Below are 17,050 nucleotides of genomic sequence, written 5' to 3'. Positions count from 1 at the left end.
GAGTAAATCTTTCCTCTGCGACTCATAAATAGGCTTTCCTGTAATCAAGGCAGAGAAAATTTAATTAAAATGAATTCTCCTGTGGCTTTTCCAAAGCTTTCGTTTCGTGCGGGCAATAAAGCAATGTATAGGCGGAACATCTTGAACTAGGGTACATTTTTCACATCATGGCTGCATTACCCTGTTCTGTGCTCCTTGGCAAAGGTTTCTCTTCATCTTATGAACCTGTGTTGACAAGCTTAAATGCTTTTAGAAATGAGCTCGGTGGAATATTTCTGGGAATCTGTGGCTTTTTAACCTAACAGTTATGTGAGAAAAAAGGGGATACATCATTTGGAAGTACTGGAACTAGTGACATTAGCATACTTAATCAGTTTAACAAATCAGCTTTATTAGAATGAAGCATGTGAGGGTTGGACATGGTCTTAGAGACAATATCATGCATTTCCCACCCAATACAGATGTTTCTTATGCTCTCTGAAACATGACTATCTCATGGCTAATTGAATATTTTAGTGATAGAGGAAGCATACTATTTTGCAAGGCAACCATTTTTTTTAGCAAGTACTTTTTGACCTTCATTTTTCTAATTCGTTCATTTCCATTCTTCTCAGAACAAAATGAAATAAGCTTTTAAAAAAAACCATCTGTATCCTATCTTGTCTTGTTTTTCTCCCTTCTTTCCTTCCCATTTTTCCTTCCTTCCTTTCCTCCTCACCTCGCTCCCTTCCTTATTTTTTTCTTCACTTTCTTAATCTCTCCATTGCAAATGGTTTCCCAACTTTTCTCTGTTTTGTTTTGCCAGGAATTTTCTAGTTTATTGGTGCTCAAAATATGCTACTGTGAAATGATCTTCTTAGAGCTGACTATAATGCTGTTGATGTGGTCTTACTTATACTGAGCACTAAGACAGAATCACATTTAAATTTTAAAAAACAAGTTTAGAAATAACCATGCAACCTTGTTGACCAATGATGAAAGAATGGTCAGTGAAACTCCTTTTTCTATTTCTTCTCTTTCCAGTTGCTCTTTCATTTTATAGATGTAGAATCGTCCTTTTCATTTTAATTATGACTCTTGTCACCTCACATATTACCTATTGTATTATTAAATAATGTATTTCTACATAAAGACAGAATGTTACTTCAAAATTATGCTTGTTTAGAACTTTGATAATGTTAAAGATTAGAGAGCCTTTAATGCTAGCTTGCTGAGATTGTCTTTTGAACTTTTTTTGTTATGGAAAATTAGAAATGTATGCTTAAATGCACTCAAGGAAATATATTGTCAAGTAAACATTAGGCTTTATTTTAAATCTGTCTCTTCTCTGTGGCCTTTTGACTTTCCTACTGTATGTTTGCAAGAGAGCAAAATAATTTATACCAGACTGTTTATGTTTATTTTTTATAACAATGTTTTCTGCTATTTCTTCTCTTTGATCTTTTAATATCTTTTTTCTCTTGTTTGCTAGCAACTAATTTTTCTCTCTGTGTATAACTAATAGTCATTTGAGTTATTATGGTGATAACCACTGGTAAAAGGTACAGCCGGTCAACCGTGGGCTTTCTTCTTGATGAATTTAACAGACACAGGCTCCTGATTGAAGCAGATGGTCCATTGTTTGTAATCTCTGGGAAATGCCAATGTGTCTGTGAGCAGGACCATATCCTTAATACCAACTCCAGAATTTTGATCAGAACAGCTGGGTTTGAATTGCATTGGGATTGTCAAGAGCACCCAAGTCCTTCCTATCTAATACGTTAGCCTGTTGAGAAGACACTCTACCATTTGAATATGGTCTTTTACTATATCTGCCAAGTGTGGAAATGATACTCTCAGTTAAGGCTGCCTGAGCAAGTATCTTGCAGATAAAGGGCTTAGTACCGTGTTAGAATAATATGCTGACCCGTTATTGTCAGGTATCTATGTTGGAATTGTAGAAATGAGAGTTCATTTGGAGAATTCAAAACTAAACTTAATTTCCCTCAACATGTTGTCATTGTCATGTAACTTGTTTTAAGATATCTGCACTCAGAGAAGCTAGAAAAATAAAGGAAAAGAAATTTGTGCCAGCCAGCAGTAACAAAAACAGCATCAAATTGGATTTTGGTTAATAACCAAAGGATAAGGTGCAGTTGTATAGTTAATCCTTCATTGAGTTCTGTAACTTTTTTTCATCTCCTTTAAGTCTTTATAGGTTTAGAGAAAAAATTATATTGTTGAAAGCTTTTTGTGTACCTTAAAATTATCTTTTAGTTTGTGTATTTTTTAATATCATATAATGACTTTTTTAAACAGGTAAAAGATTTGATACAGACAACAGAAGCGATGATGTTTATTGAGGAAGTATATTTAAGCCTTTTGCATCATCCTGTTTTCTGGAAAATTCAGCTTACCCAGATGACTCTTCAGCTGCTGTGTGTCAGTGAAGTCAGCTTAAAGATAACTGGTGAATGTTCATCTTTAATTCACCTTTTAGAGCACAGTGTTGAACTTCTGAAGGAGGTAAGGATAGTAGTATATTATACTGTTCATGCATTGCTATAAAGAAATGCCTGAGACTTGGTAATTTATAAAGAAAAGAAGTTTAATTGGCTTACAGTTTGGCAGGCTGTACAGGATGCATGGTGCTGGCATCTGCTTAGCTTCTGGGGAGGCCTCAGGAAACTTACAATCATGGTGGAAGGTGAAGCAGGAGCCAGCACTTCACATGGCTGGAGCAGGAGTGAGAGAGAGGAGTGGTGTGAGATACTACACACTTTTAAACAACCAGATCTCAATCACTATCACAAGAACAGACCAGGAGGATTGTGCTAAACCATTCATGAGGAACACCTTTGTGATCCAGTCATCTGCACCAGATCCCACTTCTAACATTGGGGATTACAATTCGACATGAGATTTGGGCAGGGCCATAGGTCCAAACCATATCAGATAGACATTTTATTGTGTCAGTTATCACTCAAGTGAGTCTTTCAATAACTGGGTGGATCTGCTCATTTAGTGTGCGTATCAGAGGCATTTTGATCTAATACCGTTAGAGCATATTGCTATTGCACTACTACTAATATCATTTATTAGAAAAAGAAATCATTAAAATACTCTTCAGGTCATCAATTAAAGATCACCACTGTGACTTTTTTTTTCATTTATTCATGCAGAACACAAGTATTGAACATTTACTATATGCCAGGCTTTATAGAATACATAGATGAAAAGGTAAATTCTATGACCTCAAGAGACTTACAGACATGCAAATAACTAAATTATAGTACAATAAGAGAAAAGATTTTATGGGAGTATATTTAAAGTGTAATGGGAGAACAAGTTTCAGGAGGTAGGGCATGAGTTGAGATTTGAAGACTGAATGGAATGTGCATGGTACAAGGACCTGGGAAGGGCATTCCAGCTGTAGAACAGCATGTGCCCAAATAAAGAAACATGAAAAAGTAGTCAGGCTTGGCTTATTCAAAAAAACAAGAGGATGTTGGGTATTGTTGAAGGATTAAGCTGTAGCAAATGGGGATGGGCCTGTCTTCCATGCCACACAAATGAGTTTACATTTTATCCTCTAGGCAGTGACATGCTGTTTGAGGCCTTTCAGCAGATCTCATTTTTTAATGTGTGGAAGATCTTTCTCATAGGAGGATGGAGGAGGGTTTGGGGCCACACACCACTAATAGGATAGGAAGTGAGGAGGATGTCTTAGGCAGGCTGCCACAGACTGGGTGGCTTAACCAACAAAAATGTATTTATTGGTCGGGTGCAGTGGCTCTCACCTGTAATCCCAGCACTTTGGGAGGCCGAGGCAGGCAGATTATTTGAGGTCAGGAGTTCGAGAGCAGCCTGACCAACATGGTGAAACTTCACCTCTACTAGAAATACAAAAAATTAGCTGGGTGTGGTGGTGCATGCCTGTAATCTACTCGTGATGCTGAGGCAGGAGAATTGCTTGAACCCTGGAGGTAGAGGTTGCAGCGAGCCGAGATTGCGCCACTGCACTCCAGCCTGGGCGACACAGCAGGACTTTGTCTCAAAATACATAAATAAACAAATAAAATTATTTCTCAGAGTTCTGAAGGCTGGAGAGTCCAAGCACAGGGTGCTGGCTGATTCTGTTCTTGATGAGGACTCTTCCTGGCTTGCAGCTGGCTTTCCTCGCGTGGTAGGGAGAGTATGAGCTCTCTGGTGTCCTATGAGGACACTATCCAGATTGGATTAGGGCCCCACCCTGATGACCTCACTTAACCTTAATTACTTCCTTACTCCAAATACAGTCACTTGAGGGTTAGGGCTTCAACAAATACATTTTGGGAGGACACAGGTCAGCCCATAGCAAGGGCCTAATGAGGGAAATGGAAGTGGGAAAAGGGAGACATAGAAGATAGAATCAGTAGGGCTTTATGATTGATTAGATGGTCAAGGAGAAGGGTCCTTGATAGAATCTCAGCTTTCTATTTTGGGCTACTGGATGATGCCATTCACTTTGAGAAATGGTAGCTGATGTTGGAGGGAAGATGATTAATTTGATTTCAGATATGCTTGATTTGAGGTGTATATGGATCATAGATAGTTGGATATATGGTTTTGAAATTTAGGCTAGAAGTCTAGGCTAAAGGTGTACATTTGTAGACATTAACTTTGGGGTGGGGATTTTAAACACGGGACCGGATGACAGGGCTTGTGGTGGACCTCTGGGGTGTTTATGGTTGTTATTTGGAATTTACTGATGAAGAGCAGTCTGAGAAAATATGTCTAGAAGGATCATATATAACCAGCAGAGACAGATGACAAGAAAATCAAAGGAAGGAATATCTCAATAAGGGGGAGTGGTCAGCAGTGTCATGTGTCATGGAGCAATGATGTAAAAGTAAGGGATGGAAAGTATTCTCAGGATATAGCATATAAAACCTTATTGTTAATGTTAGAGAGAGCAGTTTCAGCAGGGTGGTGGTGGTGGTGGTGGTGGTGGGGAAATTGGAATTAAGGGAGTGTGAATGGCAGGTGAGGAAATGAGAGAGTAAATGTAGATTTTGATGGAAGATGGGAGCCCAGGAAGACTCAAGTATTATAAGTCATTTGTCAATTTGCCAATCTTATGATTAAAATGATTTCATATGTACTGGGACTCTAAACATATTTTCTATTATATAGTTACATATGAATCTTATGTATAGTAGATATATATGTATGATATATCAGGTATAATTATATCCTACAGATATAATCATGTTCTATATCATATAGATAGTATATAAATGCATATAGATGTTTTATAGATAAATATTATACAGAAAGATATTTTATAGATCAGTATTATGTAGATAAATTGCCAGCTCTGTTAACTGTAAATGTAATATCCATGTGTAAACCCCATATTTTTCCTGGGTACTTTTAGTAGATTCATGTGAGTAGCAATTATAACTTCATAGAGTTTAGTCCTTTTTAGTATAATTCTCTGACCATTTTATTGTGTATTACCCCCACCCTTAGCATATATTTATTAAGCAGATGCCGATGGCAAACACTTTGCTATGGCAATTAGTTGAAAGCAGACAAGGTTCATGAAGCTTATGTTTTAGTCATGGTTCAAACTAGTGTGCATAAAAATCACTAGGCAGAGTTTGTTAAAAATGCACATGCCTGGGCCTTATCCCCAGTGATATTGAATTAGCACGTCTGAGTGCAGCCCAAGTATTCTCTATTTTAAAGTAGCACCCACAGGTGATTTTTATCATTTATTTTGCACATAAGGCAAATAGCACATAGATCAAAACATAGAACTTTGCAACCATCACACAGATCAAGAAATAAAAGTTTCTAGCCACCACAGAAGTTCTCCACAAGCCCAGTCCTAATCATAACCTCCTTTTTCCCCTGACTATTCTGACTTCTGTAGTAACTACTTCCTTACATTTCTGTATAGTTTTGTCATCTCAGTGTGTATCTCTAATCACCGTAATATGTTTTGGGGTATGTGTATGTGTGTGAGATCTTTTAAGTGTCTTTCCAATTAAAGGTCATCCCTTTTCGTTTCCTCCCCCACTTTTCTTCCCTGCAGTTTGTGTACTGAATAACCTGGCTTGTGTGAGCTGGAGAGTTTCCTATCTTCTGGATTTTGCTGATTGCATCCGTATGGTGCCCTTTAATACAGTGGTCCCCAATGCCTGGGCCACAGACTGGTATTGGTTCCTTGCTTGTTAGGAACCGGGCCACACACAGGAGGTGAGCAGCCCAGTGAGCCAGCATTACTGCCTAAAATCCATCTCCTATCAGATCAGCCGATGCATTAGATTCTCACAGAAGCATGAACCCTATTGTGAACTGTGCACGTGAAGGATCTAGGTTGTGTGCTCCTTATAAGAATCTAAATAATGCCTGATGATCTGAGGTGGGACAGTTTCATCCCAAAACCATTCCCTGCCCCAGGTGTGTGGAAAAATTGTCTTCCATGAAACCAGCCCCTGGTGCAAAAAAGGCTGGGGACCACTGCTTTATGTGTTTCTCTGTTCAAAGGTAGTTAGCTCTAAAGTCTTGACTGGTTTCAGGATACTGTTTTTTGTTTCCAAGACTACAGGGGGTGGTGTGTTCTGTCATCAAGAGGCACAATGTGTGTTGCTTTTCTTTTTATGATGTTAGTAGTTGTTGGTACTCAATGCCTAGTTCTATTAATTCATTAGGAGTTACAGAGTGGTAATGTTCTAATCCTATCATTCCTTCCTCATTTATTAGCTGGAATACTTCCATAAAAAGAATCCACCTTCCCCAATAACCTACTAGTTGGTTATCCAGTGGTAAAGGAAAGTTAGGATAAATGCTTTACTCTTTTGCCTTTTTCTTTATTTACTAACTTAAAAAAGTATTATGAATTCATGAATTTAAACATATTTGATGCACTTCAGTCTATCACAGATATTATCCATATTGAATTTTAAATTGTCTTATTTTGGCCACTGGGAATCTACTAAGTGCCTCTTGAATCTAATTTTTTAAATGTTTTTGAATATAATGTAGAGTCACAGGATACTAATGTCATTTAGAAGAATGAAAAGATTTTTGGTGAGGGAAGGTCCTATTTATGTCTCTCATTTGCCCAATGTTTTAACAATTTTAGAAGGAAATAACAATTAGTAGAACTGTTGAAATATTTGTGTAATGAAGTTTTCTGTCCCCCATCCCCATCTCAGTGTTCCTGAGGTTAAAAAAGTAAGCCTAGGAAAATTAATTTGCGAACATATGCTATAGATCTATATGTACTACAATTTGAAATAAAATGAAGTAGAATGAAGCAGTCTTATGTATTTTGACACCGTACCCACATTTCTGTATCACTGGGTTTATCAGCTTTATGTTTTGTTCAAATATTATATTAACTTTTTCCTACTCTGTTCTCTTTCTACTCTTATATCAGAGTTGTATCATTGTACATTGAAAATGGATTTATTTCTTAGGCTGCATTAGTTTTTGTGGATTTGGTCTTAGTTGAGCCATTTTTAGCCTGATTAGAATAATCATAACTTAAGGTCCTTTCCATTTCAAGCAAAATAAATGTGCCCTGACCAGCAAAATTAGGCAAAAATGATGCTCATTGGGAGGAGATTGGGTAGCTCTCAAAGTGAAGAATGAGTGAAACATTTCAGCATTGGGAAGGATTGGAAACTTGTGGTTTCTAAGACACTACTAGCTGATGACTCATTTCCAACCAACTTTCTTCACTGTGTGTCTCAGTTTAAGTTTTCAGATTTTGTAGGAAAAATGATCTGTTTGGCCCATCTTGGCTTGATCAAGCTCTGGCCAGGGGAACAGAGTACGTAGCAAAGTTGTGGCACTGGAGGATTGTGTGAGTTCGGCCACCATCTGTGTTTTGTCTGCTACCTTCTCATGCCTTGTTTTCTCTTTAAAAATACTTTTCCGTGACTATAGTGTAAAATCCTTGAGAAAAGGGACTATTTTGTCCACAGTGGCATTCGTAGACCCAGCATATGTCCTTAGTGCCTGGTGCATAGGTAGTGTTTAGTGCTATTTTCATTTGACTTGAGGACAAAAAGTATGGACTCCAGGTTGTTTTCTGTTACTGGGATTCCTCCGACATCTGTGGCTGAGTATAAAGGCATTTACTCATTTTTTGTATTTTATTTCATTTTTTAAAATTTCCTTATTTTATATATTTTATTTCCTTATTTGTTTTATTGTATTTTATTTATTTATTTTATTTTCAGGCTCTGAGTTAGCCTGAGTTTCCCTAAAGGCAAAAGTAGAGCCTGGGTTTCCACAAAAGCAAAGGCTTACATGGCTGGAGTTCATCTGACAATGTGATCCCAGCAAGCAGTTGGAGAGGGACAAGAGGAGTGAAGTATGGAAGGTGGGAGAGGCAATACAGGCATCATCAAGTAGGCTATTGCTATGAGCAACTAGTTGCTTGATCCCACAGAATCTTCCGAGAAGCCTTATGAAAGAAGGATCTGGAATTAATGGGAAAGCATTTATCTATGGGGTATTATTGCCAATTTGTTAGCTTTGGCCTATGGGGCTTTAACTTCCTTGTACTTCTAGAGTGCGCTGTTCTGGGGCAGGAAACAAGAGGTGCATGGTGGGGCCTTAAGGGAGAACCATTAGGTTGCACCTGTGCAGAGCCAGTTACCATAGCAGTAGCTGTAGCATTTGAAGTGTGCAAAGGGGATGTCTGACACAGAGTTTTATTAAAAGATCTTATTAAATGGTACTATCCTTTGGTGTCCATTAAAAATCAATCAATCAAAAAACTTGTAACCATTAGACTTGTAAGCAGTTTAAGATTTATGTGGTCTAATCTTCCACTATTTACTTTTCCTAATTTTTGATCTTGAATCTCCACCTCTTTTCCATTCACCCTCTATTCTGAACAGGCCAGTCTCACCTTTATGGAGAAGGCCATTTTCATTTTTGCCTTCATACCTTTAAGTTCCATCCACTTAAAAATACTTCTGTTCCATTTCAGAACTCTAAAAAGCTACTTTATGGCCCTTGTAGTAATAGCTTGTGTGAAAAAGGCTTTCCAATAATAGCATTACTATACAGCAGTGCTTTTCTTTGTTGTTGATCGTCTTGGAATCTAGTGAATCTGAGGTTTAAGTGATCTTGTTGGTTTTCCTTTCGTTTTTTATGGACATGCAGACATTGAAATGAAATTGAGGAAGATATAGCAAAGAATGGTATGATAGTATATACTGTAAGTGTGTTGGTTTCAAAATGCATGTATTATCCTCAAATAGATAAGAGCTGCTTCATTGTTCTCAACTGTATTTCAAAATAGTGAACACGTATATTCCTAAAATACATAGATTGGAATATATCCCATTTTTAAAAATTCACAAATTTTTGTCTTTTGCTGTTTTTTTTCAAAAGTCCATAAACAAGCACGAGAGGATTTTGTAGGTTAATTTCACTCTTCAAATGGTAAAACTGAGATTTTAGAGGGTATTTGTTAATTTGATAGTATCTTCAAGATTACAACTTCTGAGTATGTCAGACTATATTGTTTTCACTCAGGCCGGTGGTCCTTTAACATGTGGCTCTAACTCACAGATTTCCTTTTTTTCCTGGTTTTTTTTTTTTTTTTTTTTTTTTTTTTGCCTGTCTTTATTATTCATAGGTACTTCTGCTCTGCAGGCACTTCTGTAAACTTCAGAATAGTCATTTTAGCTGAACCTTTCTTCTTTTGTACCATAATACATTAAGATTTTCTTTACTTAGAAACCTCAAATAATATGTCACTTGTGTTATATTAATGTTTATTAAAACCTAATATACACATTTTTTTTTCATTTTGTTTATGTACTTGGTGAACTTAATGGTTTCCCATTTCTATAGTCATTGCTCTCCTACATTTAAATATGCTTAATGAATTACAGTAATTTGAAAATAGTCTCTACCTCCCTGGCACTAATACTTCTTTTACTGTGACATGATTTACTAAAATTTGTTTGGTGTAATTCATTATGCAAGTTATATGGATGAATCATGTCTGTATTAGGTAAGGAGAAAATTGAACTACTTTTCTGAAACGAAATATTATTAAATTTAGTATTTTAGGCAAATTTCAATGGTTTTTAAAGATTGACTGTTTAGAAGACTTGCTGATCTGCTGTGTTGAGTTTTCCCTCTGAATTATTTGGTTTATAGCTTCTTGCTTTTTGGCCATATAATACATCATTTTGAATTTATGTGTGACTGTGTGGCATTGACCAATTCTTTCTTTTTTTTTTGAGATGGAATCTCGCTCTGCCACCCAGGCTGGAGTGCAGTGGCACCATCTTGGCTCACTGCAACCTCCACCTCCTGGGTCAAGCAATTGCCTTCTGAGTAGCTGGGAAATTAGCCCGGCTAATTTTTTTGTATTTTTTAAAATAGAGACGGGGTTTCACCAAGCTGGCCGGGCTGGTCTTGAACTTCTGACATCATGATCCACCCGCCTCGGCCTCCCAAAGTGTTGAGGTTACAGGCGTGAGCTGCCACGCCTGGCCGACCAATTCTTTCTTTAGTAGAGCACACTTGCTGTATAAATAAATTTGTGTAATAGGCTTGCAGTCTTTCATATTAAATATATTCTTCCTGGATACATGTTACAAAGCCATGGTTCTGGGAACTTCTTTAACAACTCCTTTTTCCCCCTCTATTCTTTTAGGATTTTCCTGTTGAACTGGTCATAATTGGAATAGCTTTACTACTTCTACAGACTCCAGCAAGTCAACAGAAGCCAATCTTAAATCTAGGTAAATAAAAATACAGTCACTAGAGTAAAATGTAAATATAACATGAGTATTGACAGGATTCACTTGAACTATGTATCATGCTATCTTGTGTATTTTGAGTTTCCATCTGTAATTTTTAAAATTATAAAATAGAATTTTTTTCTTGTCTAGTAAGGTGTTACCTTGTGCAAGGTTTAATATAACATAATTTACCAAGTATCTCGGCTGCATGTTAGAAGGTTATGATCTAACCTTATATAGCAGTAACATTCAGGAATATATTGAATGGCATAGCACCTTATTCAACATTGTACAGCAAAATGGAAAGCTTTAGTATAAAATCCTTGAAAGAAAAGTGTTTAGTAGTTGTAGTTATTTTTAAAACTCTCCATACCTTTACTATTCAAAATGTGCTGCATTGAACAGAATTTAACTTATGGTTATTGCTTTAATCCAGCTAGAACAAGTGAAAGATAATATTCTTTTGACATTCCAGTATTGATTTAAAGAAAAGTGAAGGAGGGGGCCAAGGGAGGCAAAAATGTTCTAGTTAAGAAGAATGTAGTAAGGAAGCTAGTTGCCCTATCTGGCAGATTGGCAAATAAGTCATACTTTTAAAATGTGGCTTTTACATTGGTGTTGCCTCACTTTACTTGGTCTGATCCAAAATAATCCACATAACAATGAGAGCTCTAAATTATGTTGTATAGTGCCATGATATGTTGATATGCTGCCATTCTTATTTTTAAAAAGTACGTGAGAGGCCAGACATGGTGGCTCATGCTTGTAATCTCAGCACTTTGGGTGGCCGAGGTGGGTGGATCACCTGAGATCAGGAGTTCGAGACCAAGCCTAGGTAATATGGTGAAACCCTGTTTCTACTAAAAATACAAAAAAATTAGCCGGGCATGGTGGCGCATGCCTGTAATCCTAGCTACTTCGTTGGCTGAGGCAGGATAATCACCTGAACCCAGGGGGCAGAGGTTGTAGTGAGCCGAGATCGCGCCATTGCACTCCAGCTTGGGCAACAAGAGCAAAACTCCGTCTCAAAAAAAAAAAAAAAAAAAAGTGTGTGAGATAAATACTTATTGTATAGCTCATTCTTCTGGGCATTTTAATTCATGATTGTGGGAGTGAATTGCTCTTTCACCTACAGCGTGCCTTGGAAATGGCTTTAGCACATGGAGGGGATCCTTGGCTCCTAGGCTTTGATTCCTACCCTGCATTTGGCTACTGGCTTTATGTTCACTTATGCCTTACCTCCACAGTCTGATCTGGTTTTTGCCTTTTTTTTTTTATAGCAGTGCACATGGGATCTTCCCATAGGTATAATTTACCAGTGCTGGTACTTCTGACAGCTATAGTTTTATTTTTTAAAACAGCTTTATTGAGGTGTAATTTACATACCACAAAATTCAGAATAAAGTGTTTTCTATTAAATTTATAGATTTGTGCAACCAGCGCCACTGTCTATCATCTGCCCAAAATTTCTTGTGATCATTTGTAGTTAATCTTCATTTTCACCCTCAGCCCCAGAGAAACACTAATCTGCTTTTTGTCTCTGTAGATTTGCCTTTTCTAGACATTTCATATGAATGGATTTTGTTTTCTGACAAAAAAATTCTAAAGCCTTGGAAAATCCACATTTCAAATTCTGAAACTATGTTCTTATATTGTGGTTCATGTGTAAGAGAAAGATAATACAGTATCAAACAGTCAAATACTTTTATTATTTGCTGGTTAGCAGACTTTTTCTTTCTCTCGTAAACCAATATCTCTGATTTGAAGTTACCTTAGAGTGAATAAACCGTATTGAACACTGCTAAGCCAATATATCATGTTGGAAAGTGGAAGAACTGTGGGGAAAGAGTATTCAAAGAAATGGGATAACCAAGAGAATATTGATTATTCTAAATTTAAAAGATTTCTATATACGTTAATTTTTACATTAATGTAATATTATACTATGTAGTTGTTAACTGTAGCCTTGATTACAAATAGCAATTTATAAAAATGTCTGGAATATTTAGATTTATAATTTAGGCTATTAAAATACTGCTATAATATTCATTTCCTGTTAAAGATAATGGATTTTCATAGTATCTCAGAAACAATTATGGATTAAGACCAATATTTAGGCAAGAAAAGTAAATTAGTAGTGTTAGAGTAACAGGTGTTTGTACTTAAGATCATGTTAAGGTTTGACCTCCAGATGATGTAAAATAAAATGCTGACAACTCATTGACATGATTCAAGGCTTGTAGAATTATTTTTGCTGTAGTGGGGAAATCAGTTGAATATTTTGATAATTTAACTTTGAAGCCCATGAATAACATCTTTTAGTAAATCAAGGTTAATTACATCACTTTGAAAAAAAATTGTGAAAAAAGTATATTTATGCCTTAACTCATTCAGTTAATAGTCTAGAGACTCTACATGTAAATCAGTTATTGTATAACTGTATGTATCTGGTGTGTAAGTTGTTTCCATGTTAAAGAACCATTCACTAATTTTTTTTGTTGTTGTTATTTTGGTTCTGGACTTTGGGACTTTCACAATCTGCTTCTTAGCAATTACAGCTGAAGGGCAGTCCTGCTTCACTTTGCTGTTTACTTAAGCATCTGCTAGTAGGATTCTTAGCTGCATTTGTAAAGGAAGCATGTATGTTGGCCTTGTTATCCACTGATCCAGGAATTCTTGGTCTCTTAGCTCTGTTTGCTGAGGGCAATACTAGCATCTTAGAGGACATTAAGGACAAATGTTGAATTGTATTTTTAAAAAAATTCATATTGACCTGAAAGAGTATCATCAATTTTTCAGTTATATACGTTAACAGCTTATTTTATATAATAGCTTATTTATACTCCTTTTATTTCCTTTTAGGATGATATTTATCATCCTAGTTATGTGTCTGACCCAGTTGTAAAAGGGAAGAAAACTTTCTTGCATATCATTCTTAAGCAAAATTGCATTTTGTTTGACTGTGGTATTAATTTTTAAAAATGTGCATTATTGTTTTGATGAATAGCTTTGAAGCTCCTCTCTGTTACTGAGGATCAGAAAATCCCAAAGTCCTCTCTGCTGCTAGTGATGCCAATTCTGCAGATACTATCTTCTACTGCCTTGGAAGACTGTATATCTGTGGATGAAGAAGGTCCCTCTAGGCAGCAGTTGGCTCTAAGCCTTTTGGAAATGATACAGCAGGAATGTTACAGAGATGACTACCAAAAGGTAATGAATCTATCCTTGTTTCTCTTAAATAAAGTGTCAATGTGGGATTTAGATCTTTACGGATAATCTTGCCTTGTGATGAAGCATCTGTTTGTTATCAGACTTTACCATTCAGTCAGGTAATGCTGTTGGAGATCTCAACATATTCTTCTGGACTATAAGAAGGGATCGTAGTCCTGTTGTGAAATAAGTTTGAAAATGCTATATGATCTTTTTTTCTCTGAAAATCCAGTGCACAATACTAGTTAAAGATCCTGAAGAGTTCTTCAGAAAAGGAACTAATTCTATTTAACCTAATGCTTCTCGAATATATTTGAACATGGAATCATTTTTTTAAATTATACTATTAGTTAAGTATAGCATATTGCTAGATCTGAGATAATCCAAGGTGGGAAATAGTCCTCAAAGGCCTGGAAGTTCTGATATCAGTAAGAACTAAAAATTCTTTATTTAATATGGCACCTCTTGCCATATTCCCTGGCATAGTGGCTCTCAATGTCCCCTGTGTATGCCCCATTCTGCTGCCTCCAACTGGAAGACAACAGGCCTGCCACATTCCTTTTCCAATCCTGCCTGCCTCATTCTGCCTTTTCAGTCTCACTTTTCCTGTTACAATAATGTAAAAATGTTGTCATGGTTTGGATATTGGTTGGGTTCTAGGCCTAGATTTGCCAGACTTTTTTTGTTTTGATATTTGAGTTTTGCCTTTATCAAAATGAAACATTATTTCCCAACTCCTCTTCTGGGGATGAAATGAGGATTGAATAAGATAAAGCTGGCGAAGTATCTTAAATCTCCATGAAGAGAGGCACTATGTAAATACAAACTAGAGTGATGGTTTTGGCTTCATCTGCAAAAGCAGAGATACCTCTTATGTTAAATGCTCCAGCAGCACAAATCCAATCATTATTATTTCTTGTTTGAGCATGTAGCAGAAACTGGCCCATAATTATAGGCAAATTGAATGTATACTACAGCTTCCTAAATCCTAATTGTTTGACTAAAACTTTAAAACTTGAAACAGGTAATTGATTTGAATTAAGAGAGAGAAGTTCTTGCATCAGCCCTAATAGGAGTACAAAACCCGATCAAAAAATTCTAGTAGCTTTTTTACTTTACCTCTTGGTTTGCTCATGTAGAACAATGATTGGATCTTGAATGGGAGTGGGGGGCAGGGCAAGAGTTCTGCTCCTTTAAATCACAAGTGTTATTTACTGAGGATCACCCCAACTCTAATACATAAGTACTTGGTTTACTATTTGCTCAGATGTGTGTGAATCTTATTGTCAACACTAATATCTGGACTTTCTCTCTTTAGCAGCTGGTAAAGAGGAGGGGCAGAATTACTATTAGGGCTATAAATATCCTCCTTATGATACTGTGTTGCTGTAAGGAGGCTTTGAGTAGATATATGATCACTGTTTTAAAAAATGTAAGCCACATTTTACTGTTGGCTTTTTTTTTCCTGCACCTATCTGGAACTTTACATTCCAGTCACACCTATGAATTTAACATGCCCCAAACTCTTCAAGTCTCTTCCTGAATCTTTGCTTCTGCACAGAATGCTATTTTATGTCAGCTGCCTGAACTATTCATTCTTCAAGACTCAGCCAAATGTTCTTGGCCTCCCTGAGTCAAGATTATTTGACTATTGGATTTTTTTTTTTTTTTTTTTTGAGACGGAGTCTCACTCTGCCACTTAGGCTGGAGTGCAGCGGTGTGATCTTGGCTATTAAATGTGATATTTAAAACTACCTATTGCATTCTCCCCAGGCAAAAATAAATAAATAAATAAATATTAAAAAATAAAAAAAATTGAACACTAATTATAAATTCTAAAGGGATCTTGAAACATTCTGCTTCCTCCTTATTCCCCTCCACTCCCGCAAGAGAATGTCGGGGATAAAAGAGAGAATGCATCAGTATATGAGTCAGATTCCAGTCAGGAAAGAGAAAACACACTGGCAATTTGAACAAGGAAAACTTAATGCAATGAATTATTAGTAAGAGGTGTTTAGTTACAAAAACTTATAAAAAAAGCGTCTAAGGAATATTACAGTAGTAAATGTAGGGAGCAGCTACTACCTCTAAGCTAAGACCAAGGCAGAGTTCCCAAGGAAGGAACTAAAAGGTCTCCCCAGACAATGCTGAGAGTCAGACCTGGTAGGAGAGAATGTGGAGAAGGCCTACTGGATGATATAGTCTGCTGGGGTGCCATAGGCTAGAACTGGTCCACAGGAAACCACTTGTCGTGGTGTGAGCAGGCTGGAATTGGCTGAGCTGGTCCACTGGAAGCCACCTCTGGGATATCCTGCATGTCCCTAGCAGCCATGGTAGGAGAAATCAAAGAAGCACACAGGAACCTGAAGAGAAGCCCCTTCTTCCTTTCCTTGCAGTGTCTCTCCTATGCTCTCTATTGACAAGGTCTAATACTAGACCAGAGGGCAAAGGAGAAATGTTAAAAAGGCACAGCTGTAGGTTCACTTAGTCAGACAAAGAAGGGTGGGTGTAGAGCTGAGAGGTAACACATTGAGTAACTGGCTCAGGAAGTAAGAAAGAATCGGAAAAGTTTTTTTAGAGGGGAGTAAGGGTGGATGGGTGAGATGAAGTGGAAAAGGAGACTTAAAAGCTAAATTCTTGTGATTGTACAGGAGGGCAAAATTCATCTTTATGAAACTGTTTTAGTCAGCATAACAATTTAGAGACAGCTTGACTGAGCTGGGGTCTAGCATGTGTTTATTCATTCTTATGTGTGTTTTTAAAAATTAAATATGGTACTTTTGGGTCTTTGGTAATAAAGCTGTGCCAAGTAGATTTTATTTGAAATTGCTTTGAAGTAGTATATAGTAAGCAGAATATTTGTTTCTTAAAAATCGTAAAATTTGCAAGGAATTGTCATTGTCATACTTATGGCTAAAGTTAACATTTATTGAACATGTGCGATATGGCAGGAGTTATTATGTGGGCCAACTCATATTTCTTACAATAACTATGAAATAGATATCTTTTCTTTCTTTTTTTTTTATCTATTTCCAGCTATGTGGCCTTGGACTAGTGACTGAATCTATGTGGTATCTGGGCCCTGGTAA

The 17,050-nt window shown here is 36.8% G+C and overlaps 1 protein-coding gene across 16 annotated transcripts in view; it reads left to right on the top strand.

Annotated features, from left to right (window-relative positions):
* FOCAD (focadhesin) overlaps positions 1 to 17,050 on the top strand; it is a 322,164-nt gene that overhangs the window by 76,825 nt on the left and 228,289 nt on the right. For all 16 annotated transcript variants that reach the window (XM_055294111.2, XM_055294104.2, XM_063609849.1 and 13 more), the window contains 3 exons: positions 2,299 to 2,505; positions 10,664 to 10,751; positions 13,759 to 13,961. In XM_055294111.2, coding sequence (XP_055150086.1) covers positions 2,299 to 2,505; positions 10,664 to 10,751; positions 13,759 to 13,961 — 498 coding nt within the window. The remainder of the gene's footprint in view (positions 1 to 2,298; positions 2,506 to 10,663; positions 10,752 to 13,758; positions 13,962 to 17,050) is intronic.

Source organism: Symphalangus syndactylus, chromosome 9 (assembly GCF_028878055.3).
Source record: "Symphalangus syndactylus isolate Jambi chromosome 9, NHGRI_mSymSyn1-v2.1_pri, whole genome shotgun sequence".
Classification (NCBI taxonomy): Eukaryota; Metazoa; Chordata; class Mammalia; order Primates; family Hylobatidae; genus Symphalangus; species Symphalangus syndactylus.
The sequence above is the reverse complement of the archived record's forward strand: the minus strand, read 5'-3'. Positions and strand labels throughout refer to the sequence as shown.